This window comes from Pristiophorus japonicus, chromosome 7, assembly GCF_044704955.1.
Source record: "Pristiophorus japonicus isolate sPriJap1 chromosome 7, sPriJap1.hap1, whole genome shotgun sequence".
Taxonomy (NCBI): Eukaryota; Metazoa; Chordata; class Chondrichthyes; family Pristiophoridae; genus Pristiophorus; species Pristiophorus japonicus.
In genome coordinates, this window is record NC_091983.1 from 2,136,932 (window position 1) to 2,163,835 (window position 26,904).

Genomic DNA, 26,904 nt, shown 5'->3' on the forward strand with positions numbered 1-26,904 from the left:
TTGTTAGACCTTTTTTTTTAACCTAGTTCAGCTTAACTCAACATAATAGTTACTCCACTAATCAAGTTGATATGTCAGCAATCAATATGCTTTGCTTTTTCCTCCCTTCCTCTCCTGAAGGTTCTAGTAGTGCCCCAGAGTGCTGGGGACAACTGTAGTAAACATAGAAACATAGAAAATAGGTGCAGGAGCAGGCCATTCAGCCCTTCTAGCCTGCACCGCCATTCAATGAGTTCATGGCTGAACATGAAACTTCAGTACCCCCTTCCTGCTTTCACGCCATACCCCTTGATCCCCCGAGTAGTAAGGACTTCATCTAACTCCCTTTTGAATATATTTAGTGAATTGGCCTCAACTACTTTCTGTGGTAGAGAATTCCACAGGTTCACCACTCTCTGGGTGAAGAAGTTTCTCCTCATCTCGGTCCTAAATGGCTTACCCCTTATCCTCAGACTGTGACCCCTGGTTCTGGACTTCCCCAACATTGGGAACATTCTTTCTGCATCTAACCTGTCTAAACCCGTCAGAATTTTAAACGTTTCTATGAGGTCCCCTCTCATTCTTCTGAACTCCAGTGAATACAATCCCAATTGATCCAATCTTTCTTGATAGGTCAGTCCCGCCATCCCGGGAATCAGTCTGGTGAACCTTCGCTGCACTCCCTCAATAGCAAGAATGTCCTTCCTCAAGTTAGGAGACCAAAACTGTACACAATACTCCAGGTGTGGCCTCACCAAGGCCCTGTACAACTGTAGCAACACCTCCCTGCCCCTGTATTCAAATCCCCTCGCTATGAAGGCCAACATGCCATTTGCTTTCTTAACCGCCTGCTGTACCTGCATGCCAACCTTCAATGACTGATGTACCATGACACCCAGGTCTCGTTGCACCTTCCCTTTTCCTAATCTGTCACCATTCAGATAATAGTCTGTCTCTCTGTTTTTACCACCAAAGTGGATAACCTCACATTTATCCACATTATACTTCATCTGCCATGCATTTGCCCACTCACCTAACCTATCCAAGTCACTCTGCAGCCTAATAGCATCCTCCTCGCAGCTCACACTGCCACCCAACTTAGTATCATCCGCAAATTTGGAGATACTGCATTTAATCCCCTCGTCTAAATCATTAATGTACAATGTAAACAGCTGGGGCCCCAGCACAGAACCTTGCGGCACTCCACTAGTCACTGCCTGCCATTCTGAAAAGTACCCGTTTACTCCTACTCTTTGCTTCCTGTCTGACAACCAGTTCTCAATCCACGTCAGCACACTACCCCCAATCCCATGTGCTTTAACTTTGCACATTAATCTCTTGTGTGGGACCTTGTCGAAAGCCTTCTGAAAGTCCAAATATACCACATCAACTGGTTCTCCCTTGTCCACTTTACTGGAAACATCCTCAAAAAATTCCAGAAGATTTGTCAAGCATGATTTCCCTTTCACAAATCCATGCTGACTTGGACCTATCATGTCACCATTTTCCAGATGCACTGCTATGACATCCTTAATAATTGATTCCATCACTTTACCCACTACTGAGGTCAGGCTGACCGGTCTATAATTCCCTGTTTTCTCTCTCCCTCCTTTTTTAAAAAGTGGGGTTACATTGGCTACCCTCCACTCCATAGGAACTGATCCAGAGTCAATGGAATGTTGGAAAATGACTGTCAATGCATCCGCTATTTCCAAGGCCACCTCCTTAAGTACTCTAGGATGCAGTCCATCAGGCCCTGGGGATTTATCGGCCTTCAATCCCATCAATTTCCCCAACACAATTTCCCGACTAATAAAGATTTCCCTCAGTTCCTCTTCCTTACTAGACCCTCTGACCCCTTTTATATCCGGAAGGTTGTTTGTATCCTCCTTAGTGAATACCGAACCAAAGTACTTGTTCAATTGATCCGCCATTTCTTTGCTCCCCGTTATGACTTCCCCTGATTCTGACTGCAGGGGACCTACGTTTGTCTTCACCAACCTTTTTCTCTTTACATACCTATAGAAACTTTTGCAATCCGCCTTAATGTTCCCTGCAAGCTTCTTCTCGTACTCCATTTTCCCTGTCCTAATCAAACCCTTTGTCCTCCTCTGCTGAGTTCTACATTTCTCCCAGTCCCCAGGTTCGCTGCTATTTCTGGCCAATTTGTATGCCACTTCCTTGGCTTTAATACTATCCCTGATTTCCCTAGATAGCCACGGTTGAGCCACCTTCCCCTTTTTATTTTTACGCCAGACAGGAATGTACAATTGTTGTACTTCATCCATGCGGTCTCTAAATGTCTGCCATTGCCCATCCACAGTCAACCCCCTAAGTATCATTCGCCAATCTATCCTAGCCAATTCACGCCTCATACCTTCAAAGTTACCCTTCTTTAAGTTCTGGACCATGGTCTCTGAAATTACTGTTTCATTCTCCATCCTAATGCAGAATTCCACCATATTATGGTCACTCTTCCCCAAGGGGCCTCGCACAATGAGATTGCTAATTAATCCTCTCTCATTACACAACACCCAGTCTAAGATGGCCTCCCCCCTAGTTGGTTCCTCAACATATTGGTCTAGAAAACCATCCCTTATGCACTCCAGGAAATCCTCCTCCACCGTATTGCTTCCAGTTTGGCTAGCCCAATCTATGTGCATATTAAAGTCACCCATTATAACTGCTGCACCTTTATTGCATGCACCCCTAATTTCCTGTTTGATGCCCTCCCCAACATCCCTATTACTGTTTGGAGGTCTGTACACAACTCCTACTAACGTTTTTTGCCCTTTGGTGTTCTGCAGCTCTACCCATATAGATTCCACATCATCCAAGCTAATGTCTTTCCTAACTATTGCATTAATCTCCTCTTTAACCAGCAATGCTACCCCACCTCCTTTTCCTTTTATTCTATCCTTCCTGAATGTTGAATACCCCTGAATGTTGAGTTCCCAGCCCTGATCATCCTGGAGCCACGTCTCCGTAATCCCAATCACATCATATTTGTTAACATCTATTTGCACAATTAATTCATCCACCTTATTGCGGATACTCCTTGCATTAAGACACAAAGCCTTCAGGCTTGTTTTATTAACACCCTTTGTCCTTTTAGAATTTTGCTGTACAGTGGCCCTTTTTGTTCTTTGCCTTGGGTTTCTCTGCCCTCCACTTTTCCTCATCTCCTTTCTGTCTTTTGCTTTTGGCTCCTTTTTGTTTCCCTCTGTCTCCCTGCATTGGTTCCCATCCCCCTGCCATATTAGTTTAAATCCTCCCCAACAGCACTAGCAAACACTCCCCCTAGGACATTGGTTCCAGTCCTGCCCAGGTGCAGACCGTCCGGTTTGTACTGGTCCCACCTCCCCCAGAACCGGTCCCAATGCCCCAGGAATTTGAATCCCTCCCTGCTGCACCACTGCTCAAGCCACGTATTCATCTGCGCTATCCTGCGATTCCTACTCTGACTATCACGTGGCACTGGTAGCAATCCCGAGATTACTACTTTTGAGGTCCTACTTTTTAATTTAGCTCCTAGCTGCTTAAATTCGTTTCGTAGGACCTCATCCCTTTTTTTGCCTATGTCGTTGGTACCAATGTGCACCACGACAACTGGCTGTTCTCCCTCCCATTTCAGAATGTCCTGCACCCGCTCCGAGACATCCTTGACCCTTGCACCAGGGAGGCAACATACCATCCTGGAGTCTCCTACCAGCAATCATTTACACAATAAAAATGTACCAATGAGAATGATAAATATAAAACACATGAAAAAAAACAGAGTAAAATAACTGTGAACAAATTGAGTTCTAATTGTCAGGCTGTCTAATGTATCTATTACATTTCTGCCATACAGTGAAGGAAGCAGCTTGGAATGAGGTTTGTATTTGACTTACTACTATCCAATTAAATAATCTATTTTATTACAAAAACAGAAAGAAATCACTGATCTTAAGGAACGACTGGGAGTGTTGGAAGCTAAAGACTACCAGCTGAGTATAGAAATAGAAGAAGAAAACAGACTAATGCAGTCATATGATTGTGAACTTCCTTTCTTATCAACTGTATCAGCTAATGAATTACAAGATCTGAATAAGACATTGGAGGATGTTCTGCCATTACGAAATAAAATCCTCTTCAATGCAGAGCTTCCTGAAGATATAAAGAGGTAAAAGAATATTTAGATGTTACTTGACATGGCCTTCTAACACAACAGGTGGTTTGAACATAAACCTATATGTAGTCTTATCATGATTCCCATACAAAGAATTATTTTGATTTGCTATTTTATATATAGGTATATATGGCAACCGGTTTAGAAACATAGAAACATAGAAAATAGGTGCAGGAGTAGGCCATTCGGCCCTTCTAGCCTGCACCGCCATTCAATGAGTTCATGGCTGAACATTCAACTTCAGTACCCCATTCCTGCTTTCTCGCCATATCCCTTGATCCCCCGAGTAGTAAGGACCTCATCTAACTCCTTTTTGAATATATTTAGTGAATTGGCCTCAACAACTTTCTGTGGTAGAGAATTCCACAGGTTCACCACTCTCTGGGTGAAGAAGTTCCTCCGCATCTCGGTCCTAAATGGCTTACCCCTTATCCTTAGACTGTGACCTCTGGTTCTGGACTTCCCCAACATTGGGAACATTCTTCCTGCATCTAACCTGTCTAACCCCGTCAGAATTTTAAATGTTTCTATGAGGTCCCCTCTCATTCTTCTGAACTCCAGTGAATACAAGCCCAGTTGATCCAGTCTTTCTTGATAGGTCAGTCCCGCCATCCCGGGAATCAGTCTGGTGAACCTTCGCTGCACTCCCTCAATAGCAAGAATGTCCTTCCTCAGGTTAGGAGACCAAAACTGAACACAATACTCCAGGTGTGGCCTCACCAATGCCCTGTACAACTGTAGCAACACCTCCCTGCCCCTGTACTCAAATCCCCTTGCTATGAAGGCCAACATGCCATTTGCTTTCTTAACCGCCTGCTGCACCTGCATGCCAACCTTCAATGACTGATATACCATGACACCCAGGTCTCTTTGCACCTCCCCTTTTCCTAATCTGTCACCATTCAGATAATAGTCTGTCTCTCTGTTTTTACCACCAAAGTGGATAACCTCACATTTATCCACATTATACTTCATCTGCCATGCATTTGCCCACTCACCTAACCTATCCAAGTCGCTCTGCAGCCTCACAGCATCCTCCTCGCAGCTCACACTGCCACCCAACTTAGTGTCATCCGCAAATTTGGAGATACTACATTTAATCCCCTCGTCTAAATCATTAATGTACAGTGTAAACAGCTGGGGCCCCAGCACAGAACCTTGCGGTACCCCACTAGTCACTGCCTGCCATTCTGAAAAGTACCCATTTACTCCTACTCTTTGCTTCCTGTCTGACAACCAGTTCTCAATCCATGTCAGCACACTACCCCCAATCCCATGTGCTCTAACTTTGCACATCAATCTCTTGTGTGGGACCTTGTCGAACGCCTTCTGAAAGTCCAAATATACCACATCAACTGGTTCTCCCTTGTCCATTCTACTGGAAACATCCTCAAAAAATTCCAGAAGATTTGTCGAGCATGATTTCCCTTTCACAAATCTATGCTGACTTGGACCTATCATGTCACCTCTTTCCAAATGCGCTGCTATGACATCCTTAATAATTGATTCCATCATTTTACCCACTACCAATGTCAGGCTGACCGGTCTATAATTCCCTGCTTTCTCTCTCCCTCCTTTTTTAAAAAGTGGGGTTACATTGGCTACCCTCCACTCTATAGGAACTGATCCAGAGTCAATGGAATGTTGGAAAATGACTGTCAATGCATCCACTATTTCCAAGGCCAACTCCTTAAGTACTCTGGGATGCAGTCCATCAGGCCCTGGGGATTTATCGGCCTTCAATCCCATCAATTTCCGCAACACAATTTCCCGGCTAATAAGGATTTCCCTCAGTTCCTCCTCCTTACTAGACCCCCCGACCCCTTTTATAACCGGAAGGTTGTTTGTGTCCTCCTTCGTGAATACCGAACCAAAGTACTTGTTCAATTGGTCCGCCATTTCTTTGTTCCCCGTTATGACTTCCCCTGATTCTGACTGCAGGGGACCTACGTTTGTCTTTACTAACCTTTTTCTCTTTACATATCTATAGAAAGTTTTGCAATCCGTCTTAATGTTCCCTGCAAGCTTCTTCTCATACTCCATTTTCCCTGCCCTAATCAAACCCTTTGTCCTCCTCTGCTGAGTTCTAAATTTCTCCCAGTCCCCAGGTTCGCTGCTATTTCTGGCCAATTTGTATGCCACTTCCTTGGCTTTAATACTATCCCTGATTTCCCTTGATAGCCACGGTTGAGCCACCTTCCCTTTTTTATTTTTATGCCAGACAGGAATGTACAATTGTTGTAGTTCATCCATGCGGACTCTAAATGTCTGCCATTGCCCATCCACAGTCAACCCCTTAAGTATCATTCGCCAATCCATCCCAGCCAATTCACGCCTCATACCTTCAAAGTTAGCCTTCTTTAAGTTCTGGACCATGGTCTCTGAATTAACGGTTTCATTCTCCATCCTAATGCAGAATTCCACAATATTATGGTCACTCTTCCCCAAGGGGCCTCGCACAACGAGATTGCTAATTAATCCTCTCTCATTACATAACACCCAGTCTAAGATGGCCTCCCCCCTAGTTGGTTCCTCGACATATTGGTCTAAAAAACCATCCCTTATGCACTCCAGGAAATCCTCCTCCACCGTATTGCTTCCAGTTTGGTTAGCCCAATCTATGTGCATATTAAAGTCACCCATGATAACTGCTGCACCTTTATTGCATGCACCCCTAATTTCCTGTTTGATGCCCTCCCGAACATCACTACTACTGTTTGGAGGTCTGTACACAACTCCCACTAACGTTTTTTGCCCTTTGGTGTTCTGTAGCTCTACCCATATAGATTCCACATCATCCAAGCTAATGTCCTTCCTAACTATTGCCTTAATCTCCTCCTTAACCAGCAATGCTACCCCACCTCCTTTTCCTTTTATTCTATCCTTCCTGAATGTTGAATACCCCTGGATGTTAAGTTCCCAGCCCTGATCATCCTGGAGCCACGTCTCCGTAATCCCAATCACATCATATTTGTTAACATCTATTTGCACAGTTAATTCATCCACCTTATTGCGGATACTCCTTGCATTAAGACACAAAGCCTTTAGGCTTGTTTTTTTAACACCCTCTGTCCTTTTAGAATTTTGCTGTACAATGGTCCTTTTTGTTCTTTGCCTTGGGTTTCTCTGCCCTCCACTTTTCCTCATCTCCTTTCTGTCTTTTGCTTTTGCCTCCTTTTTGTTTCCCTCTATCTCCCTGCATTGGTTCCCATCCCCCTGCCATATTAGTTTAACTCCTCCCCAACAGCACTAGCAAACACTCCCCCGAGGACATTGGTTCCGATTCTGCCCAGGTGCAGACTGTCCGGATTGTACTGGTCCCACCTCCCCCAGAACCGGTTCCAATGCCCCAGGAATTTGAATCCCTCCCTGCTGCACCATTGCTCAAGCCACGTATTCATCTGCGCTATCCTGCGATTCCTACTCTGACTAGCACGTGGCACTGGTAGCAATCCCGAGATTACTACTTTTGAGGTCCTACTTTTTAATTTAGCTCCTAGCTCCTTAAATTCATTTCGTAGGATCTCATCCCTTTTTTTACCTATGTCGTTGGTACCAACGTGCACCACGACAACTGGCTGTTCTCCCTCCCTTTTTAGAATGTCCTGCACCCGCTCCGAGACATCCTTGACCCTTGCACCAGGGAGGCAACATACCATCCTGGAGTCTCGGTTGCGGCCGCAGAAATGCCTATCTATTCCCCTTACAATTGAATCCCCTATCACTATCGCTCCCCCACTCTTTTTCCTGCCCTCCTGTGCAACAGAGCCAGCCACGGTGCCATGAACTTGGCTGCTGCTGCCCTCTCCTGATGAGTCATCCCCCTCAACAGTACTCAAAGCAGTGTATCTGTTTTGCAGTGGGATGACCACAGGGGACCCCTGCACTACCTTCCTTGCACTACTCTTCCTGCTGGTCTTCCATTCCCTCGCTGGCTGTGGACCCTTCTCCTGCGGTAAGACCAACTCGCTCCACGTGCTACTCACGTCATTCTCAGCATCGTGGATGCTCCAGAGTGAATCCACCCTCAGCTCCAACTCCGCAACGCGGACCGTCAGGAGCCGGAGGTGGATACACTTCCCGCACATGTAGTCGTCAGGGACACTGGTGTTGTCCCCGAGTTCCCACATGGTACAGGAGGAGCATATCATGTGACCGAGCTGTCCTGCCATGACTTAACCCTTAGATACACTTAAATTGGCGACAACAATGTTAAAAGTTACTGACTAATAAAGAAAAAGAAAAACTACTCACCAATCAGCAGCCAATCACTTACCACGTTGGCTGTGACGTCACCTTTTGATTTCTTTCTACTTCTTTTTTGCCTTCTCTCCCAGCTGGAGCTGCACCGGTACGTCTCTCTCAACTCCCGCCTCTCTCGACGCTCCCCGGACTACTGAGCCTTTTATAGGCCGCTGCCTCTCTCGACTCCCGCCTCTCTCGACGCTCCCCGGACTACTGAGCCTTTTATAGGCCGCTGCCTCTCTCGACTCCCGCCTCTCTTGACGCTCCCCGGACTGCTGAGCCTTTTATAGGCCGCTGTCTCTCTCGACTCCCGCCTCTCTCGACGCTCCCCGGACTGCTGAGCCTTTTATAGGCCGCTGCCTCTCTCGACTCCCGCCTCTCTTGACGCTCCCCGGACTGCTGAGCCTTTTATAGGCCGCTATCTCTCTCGACTCCCGCCTCTCTCGACGCTCCCCGGACTGCTGAGCCTTTTATAGGCCGCTGCCTCTCTCGACTCCCGCCTCTCTCGACGCTCCCCGGACTGCTGAGCCTTTTATAGGCCGCTGTCTCTCTCGACTCCCGCCTCTCTCGACGCTCCCCGGACTGCTGAGCCTTTTATAGGCCGCTGCCTCTCTCGACTCCCGCCTCTCTTGACGCTCCCCGGACTGCTGAGCCTTTTATAGGCCGCTGCCTCTCTCGACTCCCGCCTCTCTCGACGCTCCCCGGACTGCTGAACCTTTTATAGGCCGCTGCCTCTCTCGACTCCCGCCTCTCTCGACACTCCCCGGACTGCTGAGCCTTTTATAGGCCGCTGCCTCTCTCGACTCCCGCCTCTCTCGACGCTCCCCGGACTGCTGAGCCTTTTATAGGCCGCTGCCTCTCTCGATTCCCGCCTCTTTGTGGGTCTTTGTGCACAGCAAAGACCCACAAACAGCATTCAGATAAATATCCAGTTAATATACCTTTGGTGATGTTGGTTGGAGAAGAATTATTGGCTAGGACACTGGGAGAATTCCCTTCTTTTTTTTAAATGGTACTGTTGGAGCTTCAATATCCACCTGAACCACCAAACAGAAATGCAGAGCCTAAACTTAACATCTAATTTGAAAGAAGCACTTCTTCACATAAAGGCTAGAAATTGGATATGGCCTGAAAATGGGCGGTGTCATGGTCCAACGCTATTTGGCTGCATCCGTTCAAAGTTGTCAGGAAGCACGTAGAATTTGTGCTGCCTACTCATATTTACATAATTGGAGTGCTGATCTCAGTGCTAAACGTGCTATTGGTTGGCTTACTGCTCAACAGGTGGACCAATATTGGATGCACTCTAATGGCCAATAATGTTTGGCTAGTCTTTCTCCACTACTTAAAGGGCGGTGCTTTGATGCAGTGGCACCTTACTGTCATTGGAGTTAGAAGATGTAGCTCAGCAGCAGCAAAGAGAACAAGCCAGAAGGTTCTCCAACGCGGCTCTGGAAGCATTGATAGTGGCAGTGGAAAGGAGGCAGGGAGTCCTGTTCCCACAGGGTGGCAGGATGCCATCACCGCACACCTCGAAGTCTATGGCAGAGGTAGCTGGGTACGTTACGGCCAACCAGTGTCGTGTCACGGTCAACAGTGTCATACCGTGGACATGGAGCCAATGATGCAAGAAGTTTAATGACCTCACATGGCAGATCTAGGTGAGTGAAGACTTCAGCAAATGCCATATCCCATCCTCTGCACCACAAGCCTCACCCATTGCTCAATGCACCACACGCCCATCACTCACCTACCAACAATCATTCCCCATCACAACTCGTGCCTCAGAATCATGACTTCAATTAACCCTCACACCCTTAGCACTGCTGTAACACTCACACCTTGCACACTCTGACAACTATTGAACTATGGCAAGCACATCATTCAAACACTGCACAACATTCACTGACACACTTCATTCTTTCTTGCAGACCAAGGTGGCTCACAACGGCTGCAAGCAGCAGCAGATGGGAGGCGGCCAAGATGCTTCACAGGCCTTGAGTCAACTGGTGGAGACAGTGCTCGACATCATTGGAGGGGAAGTCACCAAGGCTGTGGCAACAGGGAAATTAAAGCCCTTGGGATAATAATGGTATGGTCATTCCTAATCCTTCTCGCATCCCATTTCCCCCTCATCCCACAATCTCTTCTCACTTAGAAGCTGCAAGATGCATGGCTATCTTGCTCTCTCCACCGCCCCCCACCCATCACCATGACCTGACTCTTGTGCCTTTCTGCTTTCAGATGATCAAGAACTGCCACCAGCACAGTCTGTCCCCGAAGTAACGGAGGAGAGTGGAGATGAAGAAGGCGGCACACCGTCACTGCACCTGACACTCTCAGACACCAGCCTAGAATTTAGAGGATAGTATAGATGCGGGATCTGCACATGGTGAGACACCAGGCACGAGTGGGCTGAACGAAGGCCAGGGGGAAAGGGTAGCTCAGGGGGCCTGCTCCCCAGAGGGCGAGTGCGCGCACGGGTTCTGCTGCACACGATTCAGATGATGACCTTGATGGGGCGGCCTTCAGAAGGAAGGTGATGGGCAAGCACACAGAAATCCTAGGTATAATAGGAAGCCTGCCAGAGAGCTTCATGTCATTGTCAAGGAGCGTGGAGGAGTTTGGCTCCAACATTGGACGGGACTTTGCGCAGAGCTTGGGAGCCCATAGGCAACTGCAGGAGAGACTTTGTGGACCTAGCCACGATGTGATGGGCGATGTTGCGGCTTCCATTGCAACACAGGCAGAAGTGACCACTGCTGCAGTGGGAGCTCACACTACTGCCATCATTATGAGTCTTGAAAGGGGCTTGCAGGGTGTCGCAACAGATTGCTAGGAATGCTGAGGCGCCGCTCTGGGAGAGTGGCAGTGGGTCTGGAGCAGGAACCTGCTGTCCTCTCTCAGCATGGCAGCATTACTACTCCCAGCACTGCCACTCCGCAATTGCCCTTGTCGCTGCCTGTCGGCCAACCAGCCAAACCAGACCTCTGCCGCCCATGATGAGATAATGGCACCTACAGCCAGGCCGCCTTGGTCCTCAGCTGGTCAAGGGCATCCTGCAAGGCCATCTGAAGTGTTCCCCATGAAAACTCAGCAGCCTTCCACTGTAAATTCCCGGATTCTTTTACTTCAATCTGGGAGAGCACCAGAGTGGACAAGGGTACCTGAACGACAGGCACTGGGATTGCACAAAGGTGATTACTTCATATTGTAATGTAAATTGAATACTTATACCTTTATTAATTTTTGTTTGGAATGCTTGTTTTGTGGTGGCTCTCATTTCAGCTTTTTGCCCAGGAGGATGCTGTGATATTCTGTGACAGAGGGATGGTATGATGGGAATGTGATTGATGGGGTTCTGGGATTTCATTCACTTGAATCGGAGTCTGTTGAGGTAATCATGGCCAGCCTGTGCAGAAGGGGGATTTGCTGCCTGGTTTCCTCCCTTCCTTCACATTCTCCTCTTCCACTTGCTCCTCTTCCTCCTCCTCCTCCCATCCCTCACCCTCTTCCTGAGGTGATCCCACAATCAGTGATGGCAAGGGCTGTGTCCTCCTAATGGCCAAATTGTGAAGCATGCAGCAGACCACCACGAAATGTGGAGGGCTCTTCCCGAGCAGTCAAGGCAACAGAACCATTGCTTCAGCAGCCCGGTGGTCTGCCTGATGATGTTCCTGGTAGCAGCATGATTCTCATCATATGAGTGCTGGGCACGAGTGTTGTGGAGAGGAGTCATCAGCCAGGTGAAGAGCAGATAGCCCTTGTCTCCGAGCAGCCACCCTCAGGTTTGAGGTGGTGGCTGGAAGATTGCTGGTGCACCAGATTGATGCAGGATAAAGACATCATGACTGCTGTCAGGATAGTGGGCATTTACCATCAGGATGCGCTGGGCATGGTCACACAACAATTTCACATTAAGTGAGTGGTAGCCTTTGCAGTTAGAGAAGATCCCAGGATTGTTATGCGGCGCCTGCAAAACCACGTGGGTGCAGTCGATGGCGCCCTGCAACATGGGGAACCCTGCTATCCTGACAGCCACATGCACATCCTGATTCTCTCTAATCAGAGAGAAGATAACAGTCAATTCTCCTGGTGTAGAGACCCTCTGTGAAGTCCCTGATGCAGATGGATGGCAAACTAGTGAGATGTTGGCTATGTCTCCTGCTGCAGACTGGAAGCATCCACTAGTGAAGAAATTGAGGGCCACCGGGAGAGCCGGGATCGCTGCAGGTCTGGTTTCTGGAGGTGGCAGAGTTCTGTGACCACCTCCTTGCTAAAGCAAAGCCTCCTAATATACTGCTCCTCGCCTGTGGCTATGAGAAGTGCTCTCTGAAGACCCTAGGTGGGTAAGGCCGCCTGTTGAGAGCCCTCCTAGCCCTTCTCCTCTGTCTGCATGCATCTTCTCTCCTTTGCTGCCTCTGCTCCCTCTCCCGAAGATACTCCAGCATGAGGGGGACTGCAAGTAGAACCCCCATGACTATGAGCAAGTGTTATGAGCAGAAGCCTTTAAATAAGAATGAAGGTGGAGTTTCAGAAAGTTGCATAGAGCCAGTCAAACAGAACAAGCATGCCAGGTGCAAGTTAAGAACATAAGAAATAAGAGCAGAAGCAGGAGCAGGCCCTACGTCCCTGCGAGCCTGCTCCGCCATTCAATAAGATCATGGCTGATCATCGACCTCAACTCCACTTTCCTGCCCAATCTCCATATCCCTTGATTCCCCTAGTCTCCAAAAACGATCTATCTCAGCCATGAACATATTCAGAGACTCAGCATCCACAGTCCTCTGAGGCAGAGAATTCCAAAGATTCACAACCCTTTGAGTAAAGAAATTCTTCCTCGTCTGTCTTAAATGGTCTACACTTTATCCTGAGATTATGTCCCCCTAGTTCTAGACACTCCAGCCAGGGGAAAAACCTCGCAGCATCTACCCTGTCAATCCCTTTCAGAATCTCCTATGTTTCAATGAGATCACCTCTCATTCTTCTAAACTCCAGAGAGTATAGACCCATTCTACACAATCTCTCATCACAAGACAGCCCTCTCATCCCAGGAATCAATCTAGTGATCCTTCAGTGCACTGCCTCTACTGCAAGTATATCCTTCCTTAGATAAGGAGACCAAAACTGCACAGTTCTCCAGCTGACCAAGCATTCACAAGTAGGAGCGAGCCTCCAGCAGCATTATTTAAAGGGATCATCAGCAACAAATGAAGTTTAACACCGATAAATGTGAGATATTACATTTTGGTAGGAAGAATAGGGAGGTCATTTATGACTTGGAAGGTGCGAGTCTAGGTGGGGCAGAGGAACAAAGGGATCTCGGAGTACAAATACATCAATCACTAAAAGTTGCGCCACAGGTTAGCAAGGCCATAAAAAAAGCAAACCAAGCATTAGGGTTTATTTCCAGAGGGATAGAATTGAAAAGTAGGAAATTTGTGCTAAATCTGCATCGAACAGTTGCCATATTATAAAAAGGATATAGAGGCAGTGGACAGGGTGCAGAGAAGATTTACAAGGATGATACCAGAAATGCGAGGGTATACATATCAGGAAAGGAAGAACAGGCTGGGTCTCTCTTTTCTTGGAAAAAGAAGGCTGAAGGGTGACCTAATCGAGGTCTTTAAAATTATGAAAGGTTTTGATAGTCGATACAGAGAGAATGTTTTCACTTGTGGGGAAGAGCATAACTAGAGGCCATCAATATAAGATAGTCATCAAGAAATCCAATGGGGAATTCAGAAGAAACGACTTTACCCAGAGAGTGGTGAGAATATGGAACTCGTTACCACAGGGAGTGGTTGAAGCGAATAGTATAGATAGATGTATTTAAGGAGAGGTTGGACAAGCATATCAGGGAGAAGGGAATAGAGGGTTATACGGATAGAGTTAGATGAGGAAAGACAGGAGAAGGCTCAAGTGGGGCATAGATTGGTTGGACCGAATGACCTGTTTTTGTGCCATGTATCCTATGTAATCCTATGTGATATTGAGGGTTGCAGAACCAAGGCAAGTAGACGGAGTTAAGGTACAGATCAGCCATGATCTAACTGAAAGGCGGGATAGGCTCGAGGACCTATTCCTGTTCCTATGATAGCACCTCCAACGTTTCTTCAGTACTGTGCTGAGATGTCCATCGAGATTATGGGCCCAAGTTTCGGGCCGCACCTAGAACGGCGCATCCCTGACCTGGACGCCCGTTTTTCGCGCCACAAAGTGCGCCTAAAAAAAACTTCCAGATTCTCCGGCTCCTTGCTGGTCCTCTGGCCCACGGCGCGGTGCAGCACGAGCTGTGGGGGGCGGAGCTAGGTCCCTGCGCTGAAAACAGTGCCGGGACCTCTGCACATGCGCGCTACAGTGGGCGCGCATGTGCAGTAGCTCCAGGCGCCCAAAACTGTGTGGGAGGGGCTCGAAGCACATAGCCCCGAGCCCTGGCTGAATGACCTCACTGGGGCTGCGTGCATAAGGCTCCTCCCACGCCCAGCTCCTGCTTCCTCCGGACCCGACCCAACTTGACTCCCGCTCCCACCCCCCCATACCCGACCGCCCCCCCCCCCTTCCACCCCTGACCCGACCTCCGCTTCCCCTGCTCACGACCTTCCCCCCCCCCCCACCGACCGATCTCCTCTCCCCCCCCCCCCCGACCGATCTCCGCCCCCCCCCCCCACCCCCCCGGACCCCGGACCCGACGCCACCTACCTGTCAATCCGGTAAGTCTAAGCTCGAAGTCTTGGGCCCGGCCCGTTCAGCCTCCCTCTCCTTTCTTTCTCTCTCTCTCTCTCTCTCCCTTCTCTCTCTCTTCCCCCCTTCTCTCCCCTTCCCCTCCCTCCCTTCTCTCACCCCCCTCTCTCTTTCCCTCTCTTCTCTTCCCCCCCTCCCCTCCCTCCTCCTACCTCTCCTCTCCCCCCTCCCCTCCCTCCTTTCTCACCCTCCCTCCCTTCTCACCCCCCTCCCCTCCCTCCCTTGTCACCCACTCCCCCCACCCCCTCTCCCCCACTCCACCACCTCCCCTCCACCCCTCCTCCCCCTCCCCTCCCCATCCTCCCCCTCCCCTCCACCCCTCGCTGTCAGAAACACAGACACTGACAGACAGAGAGTGAGAGACACAGACAGACAGACAGAGAGATAGAGACACTGACAGAGAGACACTGGGGGTGGGTGGGAGGGGGGGGGGGGCATCCCAGCACGCGGTTGGAGGGCTCCCGGTGCTGCAGTCGGTTAGTAGAAAAATTTTTATTTAGTAATTTTTTTAAATTTTATTGTTGATTTATTGATGTTTTTATCATTTATTATTGATAATGGCTCTTTATTTGTAAAACTGAAGTGTTTAATGTTTGTAAACTTCCCTTTAAACCCCCCCACCCCCCCCATTCCCTACGCCTGATTTGTAACCTACGCCTGATTTTCTAAAGTGTAGACAAGGTTTTTTCGAGCGTACAAAAATCTTCACTTACTCCATTCTAAGTTAGTTTGGAGTAAGTTTTCACTGCCGAAACTTTGAAAACAGGCGTAAGTGGCCGGATACGCCCCCTTTTGAAAAAAAATTCTGTTCCAAGTGAAACTGTTCTAACTGACTGGAACTGGAGCAAACTAAATGCCGAGAATTTGAATTTCTTAGATACTCTGTTCTACACCAGTTGCTCCAAAAAATCAGGAGCAACTGAGGCCGAAACTTGGGCCCTATGATTCCACTTTCAGGTGTGGGGCTTGAAACCTTTGATTCCAGACTAGAATGTTACCAACTGAACCAAGATGGCTTAATTGATAACGTTATGCTCACACCCTTGTCCGTTGCTGTTAACTAAATATTCCAACTTTTCCACTCAGCAACAGCTCATTGCATTTATTTAGCACCTTTAATGTATAAAATGATCCAGGCTTAATTTATTCATGGGATGTGGGCGTCACTAGCAAGACCAGCATTTATTGCCCATCCGTAATTGCCCTCGAGATGCCATTGAACCGCTGCAGTCAGTGAGGTGAAGGTACTCCTACAGTGCTGTTAGGGAGGGGGTTGCAGGATTTTGAAGGAACACCGATATACTCCTTAGTCAGGATGGTATGTAACTTGGAGGTGAGGATATTCCCATGCGCCTGCTGCCTTTCTAGGTGGTAGTGGTTGTGGGTTTGGGAGGTGCTGTTGAAGAAGCCTTGTAGATGGTACACATTGCAGCCATGGTGGTGAAAGTCTAAGGTGGTGGATGTAGTGTCAATCAAGCGGGCTGCTTTATCCTGGATCGTGTTGAGCTTCTTGAATGTTGTTGCACTCCCAGGCAAGTGGAGAGTATTCCATCACAATCCTGATTTGTGCCTTGTAGATGGTGGAAAGGCTTTGCGGAGTCAGGAGGTGAGACAATCGCCACAGAATACCCAGTTTCTGACCTGCTCTTGTAGCCACAGTATTTGTGTGGCTGGTCCCATGAAGGTTCTGGTTGATAGTGGAGGTATTGGCGATGGTAATGCCATTGAATGTCATGGGAAGGTGGTGAAACTCTCTTGTTGGAGATCGCAATCGTCAGCAAAGCGATGGAAGTTGTCGTCAACAGTGCTTTTAAGTGGTACTCACTCACCAATGACCTGCTCACCGATGCTCAGTTTCAGTTCTGCCAGGACCACTTGGTTCCAGATTTCATTACAGCCTTAGTCCAAACATGGACAAAAGAGGTAAATTCCAGATGTGAGGTGAAAGTGACTGCCCTTGACATCAAGGCAGCATTTGACCGAGTGTGGCATCAAGGAACCCCAGCAAAATTGAAGTCAATGCGAATCGGGGATGACCGCACTGGCTGGAAACATAGCTAGCACAAAGGAAGATTGTGGTTGTTGAAGGTCAATCATCTCAGCCCTAGGTCATCCTGCTGGGGTCTTCAGGAGAGTGTCCTAGGCCCAACTATCTTCAGCTGCTTAATCAATGACCTTACCTCCATCATAAGGTCAGAAATGGGGATGTTCGCTGATGATTGCACTGTGTTCAGTTCCATTCGCAACTCTCCAAATCATGGAGCGGCACATGCCCGCATGCAGCAAGACCTAGACAACATTCAGGCTTGGGCTGATAAGTGGCAAATAACATTCGCATCACACAAGTGCCAGGCAATGACTATGCTCCAACAAGAGAGAGTCTAACCACTGCCCCTTGATCGCAAATTCCCACCATCAACATCTTGGGTGTCACCATTGACCAGCAACTTAACTGGACAAGTCACACAAATACTGTGGCTACGAGAGCGGCTCAAGGGGTGGGTATTCTGCGGCGAGTGACTCATCTCCTGACTCCCCAAAGCATTCCCACCACTTGCGAGGCATAAGTCAGGAGTGTGATGTAATACTCTCCACTTGCCTGGATGAGTGCAGCCCCAACAACACTCAAGAAGTTTGACACCATCCAGGACAAAGCAGCTCGCTTGAGCTGCACCCCATCCATCATCTTAAACATTTACTCCCTCCATGTGTACCATCTACAAGATGCAATGCAGCAACTCACCAAGGCTTTTTCGACAGCATCTGCCAAATCCGCGACCTCTACCACCTGGATGAACAAGGGCAGCAGGTGCATGGGAATACCATCACCTGCAAGTTACACACCATCCTGACTTTAAAATATATCACTGTTCCTTCATTGTCGCTGGGTCAAAATTGTGGAACTCGCTTCCTAACAACACTGAGAATACCTTCACCAAATGGACTACAGCGGTTCAAGAAGGCAGCTTACCACCACCTTCTCGAGGGCAATTAGGGACAGGCAATAAATGCTGGCCGTGACAGCGACGTCCCATCCTAAGAAAGAATAATTTTTTAAACGTCCCGCGGTGTTTCACAGAGGTGTGAGAGGAAAAAGCATGCCAAGCCAAAGGAAGAGAGATTGAAGGGGTGTTTTAAAGGAGAGGCAAAAGGCTTCATGTAGTGGAATTCCTTTATATTGGTTGGAAAATCTCGCCTGGTTTTGAGTAAGTAACTGTATGAAATGCCACATGAAGTTATAGACCAGATTTTCATGCATAAATTGAAGTTCTATGGGCCCAAGTTTTGGGTCGCGCTTAGAACGGCGTAGCCCCGACCTAGACACCCGTTTTTCGCGCCACAAAGTGTGCCTAAAAAAAACTTACAGATTCTCCGGCTCCCTGCTGGTCCTCTGGAGCCTGGCGCAGCGCAGCACGAGCTGTAGGGGGCGGAGCTAGGTCCCTGCGTTGAAAACAGTGCCAGGACCTCTGCACATGCGCACTACAGTGGGCGCGCATGTGCAGTAGCTCCAGGCGCCCAAAACTGTGGGAGGGGCACGAAGCACGCAGCCCCTAGCCCTGGCCGAATGGCCTCACTGGGGCTACGTGCAAAAGGCTGCCTCCCACGCCCAGCTCCTGCTTCCTCCTGACACCGATCCGACTCCCGCTTCCCCCCTTCCCCCGCTCCCGGACCCGACCCGACCCCCCGGACTAGACCCGACCCGTGCTCCCCCCCCCCCCCCCCCACCCGACCTTCCCTCCCTCCCTCCCTCCCCCCCCCCGACCCGAACCGACCTCCCTCCCACCCACTCCCCGACCCGACCCGCGCTCCCGACCCCACCCACCCGGACCGGAGCCGACCCAACCTGACATCCCTCCCCCCGCCCCCGACACAAACCGACACAACCCGACCTCCCTCTGCCCCCCTCGAACCGACCCGTGCTCCCTCCCTACCCCAACCAACCCGACCTCCCACCCCCACCCCCCCGGACCGGACCGGACCCGACCTCCCTCCACCCCCCTGACCCGACCTGCACTCCCCCCGACCCGATCCGCGCTCCCGACCCCGGACCCCGGACCCGACCCGACCCAACGCCACCTACCTGTAAATCTGGTGCTGGGGACGGGCCCTGCTCTAAGTCTTGGGCCCGGCCGGGCCCGGCCCGTTCAGCCTCCCTTCCCCCCCCCCCTTCTCCTTTTCTCCCCCCTTCTCCTTTTCCCCCCTTCTCCTCCCCCCTTCTCCTTTCCCCCCCTTCTCCTTTTCCCCCCTTCTCCTTTCCTCCCCCTCTCCTTCCCTCCCCCTCTCCTTCCCCTTCTCCTCCCCCCCTTCCCCTTCTCCTCCTCCCCCCTCCTCCCCCCCTCCCCTCCTCCCCCCCTTCCCTCCTCCTCCTCCCCCCTTCTCCTCCTCCTCCTCCCCCCCTTCCTCTTCTCCTCCTCCCCCCCTTCCCCTTCTCCTCCTCCCCCCTTCCCCTTCTCCTCCTCCCCCCTTCCCCTTCTCCTCCTCCCCCCTTCCCCTTCTCCTCCTCCCCCCTTCCCCTTCTTCTCCTCACCCCCTTCCCCTTCTCCTCCTCCCCCTCTTCCCCTTCTCCTCCTCCCCCCCTTCTCCTCTTCCCCCCCTTCTCCCCTTCTCCTCCTCCCCTCCCCCTCCCCCTTCCCTCCCTCCCCTCTGCCTCCCTCCCTCCCCTCCCCCTGCCCCCCTCTACCTACCCTCTCACCTCCCCCTCCCCTCGCTGTCGGAAACACAGACACTGACAGACAGAGAGTGAGAGACACACACAGACAGACAGACAGAGAGATAGAGACACTGACAGAGACACACTGGGGGGAGCATCCCAGCACGCTGTTGGAGGGCTCCCGGTGCTGCAGTTGGTAAGTAGAAAATGTTTTATTTATTGATTTAAAAAAAAAAAAATTATTTCATATTAATTTTTTTTGATTGATTTATTGGTTGATTTATTGATGTTTTTATCATTTATTATTGATGATGGCTCTTTATTTGTAAAACTGAAGTGTTTAATGTTTGTAAACTTCCCTTTAAACCCCCCCCCCCACCATTCCCTACGCCTGATTTGTAACCTACGCCTGATTTTCTAAAGTGTAGACAAGGTTTTTTCGAGCGTACAAAAATCTTCACATACTCCATTCTAAGTTAGTTTGGAGTAAGTTTTCACTGCCGAAACTTTGAAAACAGGTGTAAGTGGTCGGACACACCCCCTTTTGAAAAAAAAATTCTGTTCCAAAGTGAAACTGTTCTAACTGACTAGAACTGGAGCAAACTAAATGCCGAGAATTTGAATTTCTAAGATACTCCGTTCTACACCAGTTGCTCCAAAAAATCAGGAGCAACTGAGGCCGAAACTTGGGCCCATTGTGACCAGTCATTAGTAGCAATTGTAAAGGAATTCCTGGGCCAGAATATCCTGTCTCTCCCATTATCAGCTGGCACTGTACCATCTCAGGATATTTGTCACTTCCAAACCATATTGTTAATTGTTCTCTCTACACTTCCCCCTTTGGGATGGACTTTGTATTGCTCGTCAACTAAAGTTTTAAACAGGAGGTGCTTAATGTATTTGGGCTAAATGAAATGGAGGTCAATCAGATTTTTATTTCAACTGTTAAACTTAGAGGTGAGACAGAAACGAAAGGGAGATGTATAAAATTTGTTTTTGAAAAACAGCTTCATCAGGATTCATTTATGTTGTGTTTTGATTTTCACAGAGCCAATCTTATGAAGTCCATGTTAATTTTAAAGTCCAGTTTGTTGCTCTTCGTAGTCGAAATGATGCAATGCTAGTTGACGTATGGTTTTGTGATAGGACGTAGCTAACATATTTCTCCTTTGTAGATGTATGTACAGTGTCATGTGTTGCTGGTCTGATTTTGCATACATGCATAAAACAAGATTTTTCTGACAGATGTTCCAAGAGCAGATTTGTAAATTTAAATCAACTATTAATGAATAATAGTTTACTTTGGACATAACACTGCCCATTTTTCGACTGTACACTTCCTTTATTAAATTTCTTATAACAAGTTTTAAATCTTAAAACCTGTGCGCACCATCAGTTTGACAACCTCTTCCTTCCCTCTTTCCTTCTCCTGTCAAAAAACGTTTGATTTTTGGGTGTAAATGATTTTTCGGAGGGACAAATAGTGTTGGCTTTTTGTGGTTCGGAAATACTGGGATCAAGGAGCACATTATAGGTTCACATGGGTGAAAGATGATGATTGGAATATTGTAAATAGTAATTGTAAAAACAAATGTTTTTTAGGCTTCAAAAGAAAGAACAATCACTGAGTATGGCTATTAAGACAGCTACTGCCAAGGTAAGCGCAATTTAAAAAAACATACTCCCGGCATATAATTTTACTGTCCTTCCCTACTAATTATTATTGGTTCAAATTATAAGACTGTACTATTTACACTACATGTTTTTTTTCTTGGTTGTAGTATATTTTGATGTGCATCTACAAGAGTGATGTTCGAAGAAAAGTAGGAAACAAATTGTTATGGCTTGTGTAATGTATTTGCTTCATGGGTTCCTTGCTTAAGAATTCATAGCAACACATTACTATTAAGAACTAGTTGGTTTATTGACAAAGATTTAACAATCACACGACACATTACCCGTTCATCCACTCACAATTTGCATACTTCATCGTGGACGACCTACACCCAACTGACTGGGTCTTGTGAACATCACATGACTGGCTAAGCCACTCACAATGCAACAGCTCTACAACTCTTAAATTATACAATTAAACCAAGTGCCCCCTTGTTAAACTGCAAACTAACAAAAAAGGTTTAAGAAAACCTTACAAATCAAATCAATATTTGGTTTCCGGAGGTGATGACGCATTCCAGTCTCTCTGGTGCCTCCCTGCCGTGGAAGGCCTCGAGCGTAGCGGTAGTCATTACGTGCTTCATCTCCAGGGACACCCTGGCGTGAAAAGAGGCAGGCCGCCTTTGACCGCCCCCTGCCTGGACCTGTTAATGGCCACCTTGCCCATGCCCAGGAACAGTCCCACGAGGAGGACCTCCGACCTGCCCACTCCCTTCCGCACCGGGTGCCCAAAGTACATGAGCATGGAACTGAAGTGCAAAATGGAAGAGGGGCTGCAACCTCACATTCTCTACAAAAACATGGAACACTAACTCCTCCAGACCACTGAAAATGCAGCAACAAACCTGTGAGCATACTCACAGATGCATACATTACAGCTGATTGCACCTGGTGTGCCTCATTAATCCAGAAGTGCATGCCTACAAAGAAGTCACACATTGACATTTCTGGATTGATGGTGCCTGTTATCTTTCTGGTGAGACAATGGGGCCAAAATTGCCCACCGCTGGAAACTGAGCACACCTACCCTGTTTCTGGTGATTTTACTGATGCGGTGGCTTCTTGAGCGAAATTCCACTCTTTGGCTTTTTGCCGGTGGGCTGGAAGTCGGTCATAATGGGGCGGAAGTGGGGCGGGAAGCTGAAGTTTGGAGTTTCGAGGGGCGGAAATTCGGAGCGGGTGTAGTGGCCACCGCTGTCAGTCATCAGCGTAGCACTGATGACGTCTTCACGGTGCCGCGTCACCACAGCTCTCCCTTTCACTTAAAGGGGAGCGCTCGCGCAATGTTTTAAGTTCGGGCTACTGGGCCACCAGGGAGGGTTTCGCCAGGCTGCCCAGAAGGGTTGCCAGGCTGCCTATTGGTGGCCCGGCCGAACCCGGGGGCATAATTGTCGGCCTTTCACGGCAGTCGACCGTCAAAAAAAAACATGGCAGCAGCGGCAGTGCGCCCTCCCCCTTTAATGGGAGCCACATCGCCATTTTAGACGGATTAGAACCTCACTGCACCGGCAGAAAAAAGCAGCTTTTGGCACTGCTTGGCGGAGGCAAACTTTGTTTTCGGCGGAATTTCGCCATCGGAGAGGAACATCGGCAGTGCGCGCTTTTATGACGCACTTAGAAAGGATCGGCGGCAGTGGAGCGGTAGAGTGGGGAGTGGGTCACCGCCAGGATGCCACAGGAGCAGAATTTAAAATATGACGGCCATTACACGAGAAATGGCCTTCAGTCCACTCCGCAGCATGGTCACTGATTTCCAGTGGTAACAGGCCTTAAGAGAAGGGGCAATTTCGGCCTCTATGTTTGGAGTACTGTGTGCAGTTCTAGGCACTTTCAAAAAGACACTAATGCACTGGAGAAGTTTCAAAGAACAATGTGGATGATTCCAGGACTTAAGATTTTAAATTATAGGTGAAATTTGCAGAACTGAACTTGTTTTGGATAAAAGATGATGAAAGGGGAATATGATCTAGTCATATTATTAAGTCTTGTTTCCAAAAATCCACGGTGGTGACACCTTGATGATAAGTGCCAGGATGCAACTCCAGGGAATCTTTGCCACTGACGCTGCCAGAGAATGCAGGGATGGGGGAAGGTTCCCTGTCTTCCCCCAAAATCCCCTTTATAAGAAGGCTGAGAAAGTAAAACTTTTTAGATAAAACTTCAGGGGTCCAAGCCATGTTCCGGCCTGGAGTCGCCAGTGCCACGAGCTAGTCAGAGTAGGAATCGCAGGATAGCTCAGATGAATACGTGGCTTGAGCAGTGGTGCAGCAGGGAGGGATTCAAATTCCTGGGACATTGGAACAGGTTCTGGGGGAGGTGGGACCAGTACAAACCGGACAGTCTGCACCTGGGCAGGACCGGAACCAATGTCCGAGGGGGAGTGTTTGCTAGTGCTGTTGGGGGGGAGTTAAACTAATATGGCAGGGGGATGGGAACCAATGCAGGGAGACAGACGGAAACAAAATAGAGACAAAAGCAAAAGACAGAAAGGAGATGAATAAAAGTGGAGGGCAGAGAAACCCAAGGCAAAAAACAAAAAGGGCCACTGTACAGCAAAATTCTAAAGGGGCAAAGTGGAATAAAAAGGCAAGCATGAAAGCTCGGTGCCTCAATGCAAGGAGTATTCAGAACCCAGGAGAGGGCTCTGAGCTAGTTAGAGTGGGTGAGAGCTCAGATGAACAGGACCCCAAGAAAGAATGCAAAAGGCAGGAGGCAACAGAGCAGAGTGGCACTGGGGTAAGTGTAAACCACAAGGTGATAGGAAGGGACAATATGTATGAATATAAAGGGTCTGTAGGAGGGGTCAAAACTAAAAATCATGGTTTAAAAACTAGAATTAAAACACTCTACCTAAACGCACGCAGCATTCGAAATAAAGTAAATGAGTTGACGGCACAAATCATTACAAATGGGTATGATTTGGTGGCCATTACAGAAACGTGGTTGCAGGGTGGCCAAGACTGGGTATTAAACATACAGGGATATCTGACAATTCGGAGAGATAGACAAGAAAGGAAAGGAGGTGGGGTAGCTCTGTTAATAAAGAATGATATCAGGGCAGTTGTGAGAGACGATATTGGCTCTAATGAACAAAATGTTGAATCATTGTGGGTGGAGATTAGAGATCGTAAGGGGACAAAGTCACTGGTGGGTGTGGTTAATAGGCCCCCAAATAATGACTTCACGGTGGGGCGGGCAATAATCAAGGAAATAATAGAGGCATGTGAAAAAGGAACGGTAGTAATCATGGGGGATTTTAACCAACATATCGATTGGTCAAATCAAATCGCACGGGGTAGCCTTGAGGAGGAATTCATAGAATGCATACGGGATTGTTTCTTCGAACAGTATGTTACAGAACCTACAAGGGAGCAAGCTATCTTAGATCTGGTCCTATGTAATGAGACAGGAATAATAAACGATCTCCTAGTAAAAGATCCTCTCGGAATGAGTGATCACAGTATGGTTGAATTTGCAATACAGATTGAGGCTGAGGAAGTAGTGTCTCAAACGAGCGTACTATGCTTAAACAAAGAGGGCTACAGTGGGATGAGGGCAGAGTTGGCTAAAGTAGACTGGGAACACAGACTAAACGGTGGCACAATTGAGGAACAGTGGAGGACTTTTAAGGAGCTCTTTCATAGTGCTCAACAAAAATATATTCCAGTGAAAAAGAAGGGCGGTAAGAGAAGGGATAACCAGCCGTGGATAACCAAGGAAATAAGGGAGAGTATCAAATTAAAAACCAATGCGTATAAGGTGGCCAAGGTTAGTGGGAAACTAGAAGATTGGGAAAATTTTAAACGACAGCAAAGAATGACTAAGAAAGCAATAAAGAAAGGAAAGATAGAGTACGAAAGTAAACTTGCGCAAAACATAAAAACAGATAGTAAAAGCTTTTACCGATATATAAAACGGAAAAGAGTGACTAAAATAAATGTTGGTCCCTTAGAAGATGAGAAGGGGGATTTAATAATGGGAAATGTGGAAATGGCTGAGACCTTAAACAATTATTTTGCTTCGGACTTCACAGTGGAAGACACAAAAACCATGCCAAAGATTGCTGGTCACGGGAATGTGGGAAGGGAGGACCTTGAGATAATCACTATCACTAGGTGGGGTAGTGCTGGACAGGCTAATGGGACCCAAGGTAGACAAGCCCCCTCGTCCTGATGAAATGCATCCCAGGGTATTAAAAGAGATGGCAGAAGTTATAGCAGATGCATTCGTTATAATGTACCAAAATTCTCTGGACTCTTGGGAGGTACCAGCGGATTGGAAAGCAGCTAATGTAACGCCTCTGTTTAAAAAAGGGGGCAGACAAAAGGCAGATAACTATAGGCCGGTTAGTTTAACATCTGTAGTGGGGAAAATGCTTGAAGCTATCATTAAGGAAGAAATAGCGGGACATCTAGATAGGAATAGTGCAATCAAGCAGACGCAACATGGATTCATGAAGGGGAAATCATGTTTACGTAATTTACTGGAATTCTTTGAGGATATAACGAGCATGGTGGATAGAGGTGTACCAATAGATGTGTATTTAGATTTCCAAAAGGTGCCACACAAAAGGTTACTGCAGAAGATAAAGATATGCGGAGTCAGAGGAAATGTATTAGCATGGATAGAGAATTGGCTGGCAAACAGAAAGCAGAGAGTCGGGATAAATGGGTCCTTTTCGGGTTGGAAATCGGTGGTTAGTAGTGTGCCACAGGGATCGGTGCTGGGACCACAACTGTTTACAATATACATAGATGACCTGGAAGAGGGGACAGAGTGTAGTGTAACAAAATTTGCAGATGGCACAAAGATTAGTGGGAAAGCGGGTTGTGTAGAGGACACAGAGGCTGCAAAGAGATTTAGATAGGTTAAGCGAATGGGCTAAGGTTTGGCAGATGGAATACAATGTTGGAAAATGTGAGGTCATCCACCTTGGGGAAAAAAAACAGTAAAAGGGAATATTATTTGAATGGGGAGAAATTGCAACATGCTGGGGGTCCTTGTGCATGAATCCCAAAAAGTTAGTTTGCAGGTGTAGCAGGTAATCAGGAAGGTGAATGGAATGTGGGACTTCATGCCGAGAGGGATGGAGTACAAAAGCAGGGAGGTCCTGCTGCAACTGTGTAAGGTATTGGTGAGGCCACACCTGGATTACTGCGTACAGTTTTGGTCACCTTACTTAAGGAATTGTATACTAGCTTTGGAGGGGGTGCAGAGACGATTCACTAGGCTGATTCCGGAGATGAGGGGGTTACTTTATGATGATAGATTGAGTAGACTGGGTCTTTACTCGTTGGAGTTCAGAAGGATGAGGGGTGATCTTATAGAAACATTTAAAATAATGAAAGGTATAGACAAGATAGAGGCAGAGAGGTTATTTCCACTGGTCGGGGAGACTAGAACTCGGGGGCACAGCCTCAAAATACACGGGAGCCAATTT

At 48.0% G+C, this 26,904-nt stretch overlaps 1 protein-coding gene across 2 annotated transcripts in view; it reads left to right on the top strand.

Annotated features, from left to right (window-relative positions):
• The window catches only part of disc1 (DISC1 scaffold protein), a 199,423-nt gene that overhangs the window by 67,949 nt on the left and 104,570 nt on the right, over positions 1-26,904 (top strand). For both annotated transcript variants that reach the window (XM_070884674.1, XM_070884675.1), the window contains exons 6-7: positions 3,912-4,144; positions 21,393-21,447. In XM_070884674.1, the coding sequence (XP_070740775.1) occupies positions 3,912-4,144; positions 21,393-21,447 (288 nt within the window). The remainder of the gene's footprint in view (positions 1-3,911; positions 4,145-21,392; positions 21,448-26,904) is intronic.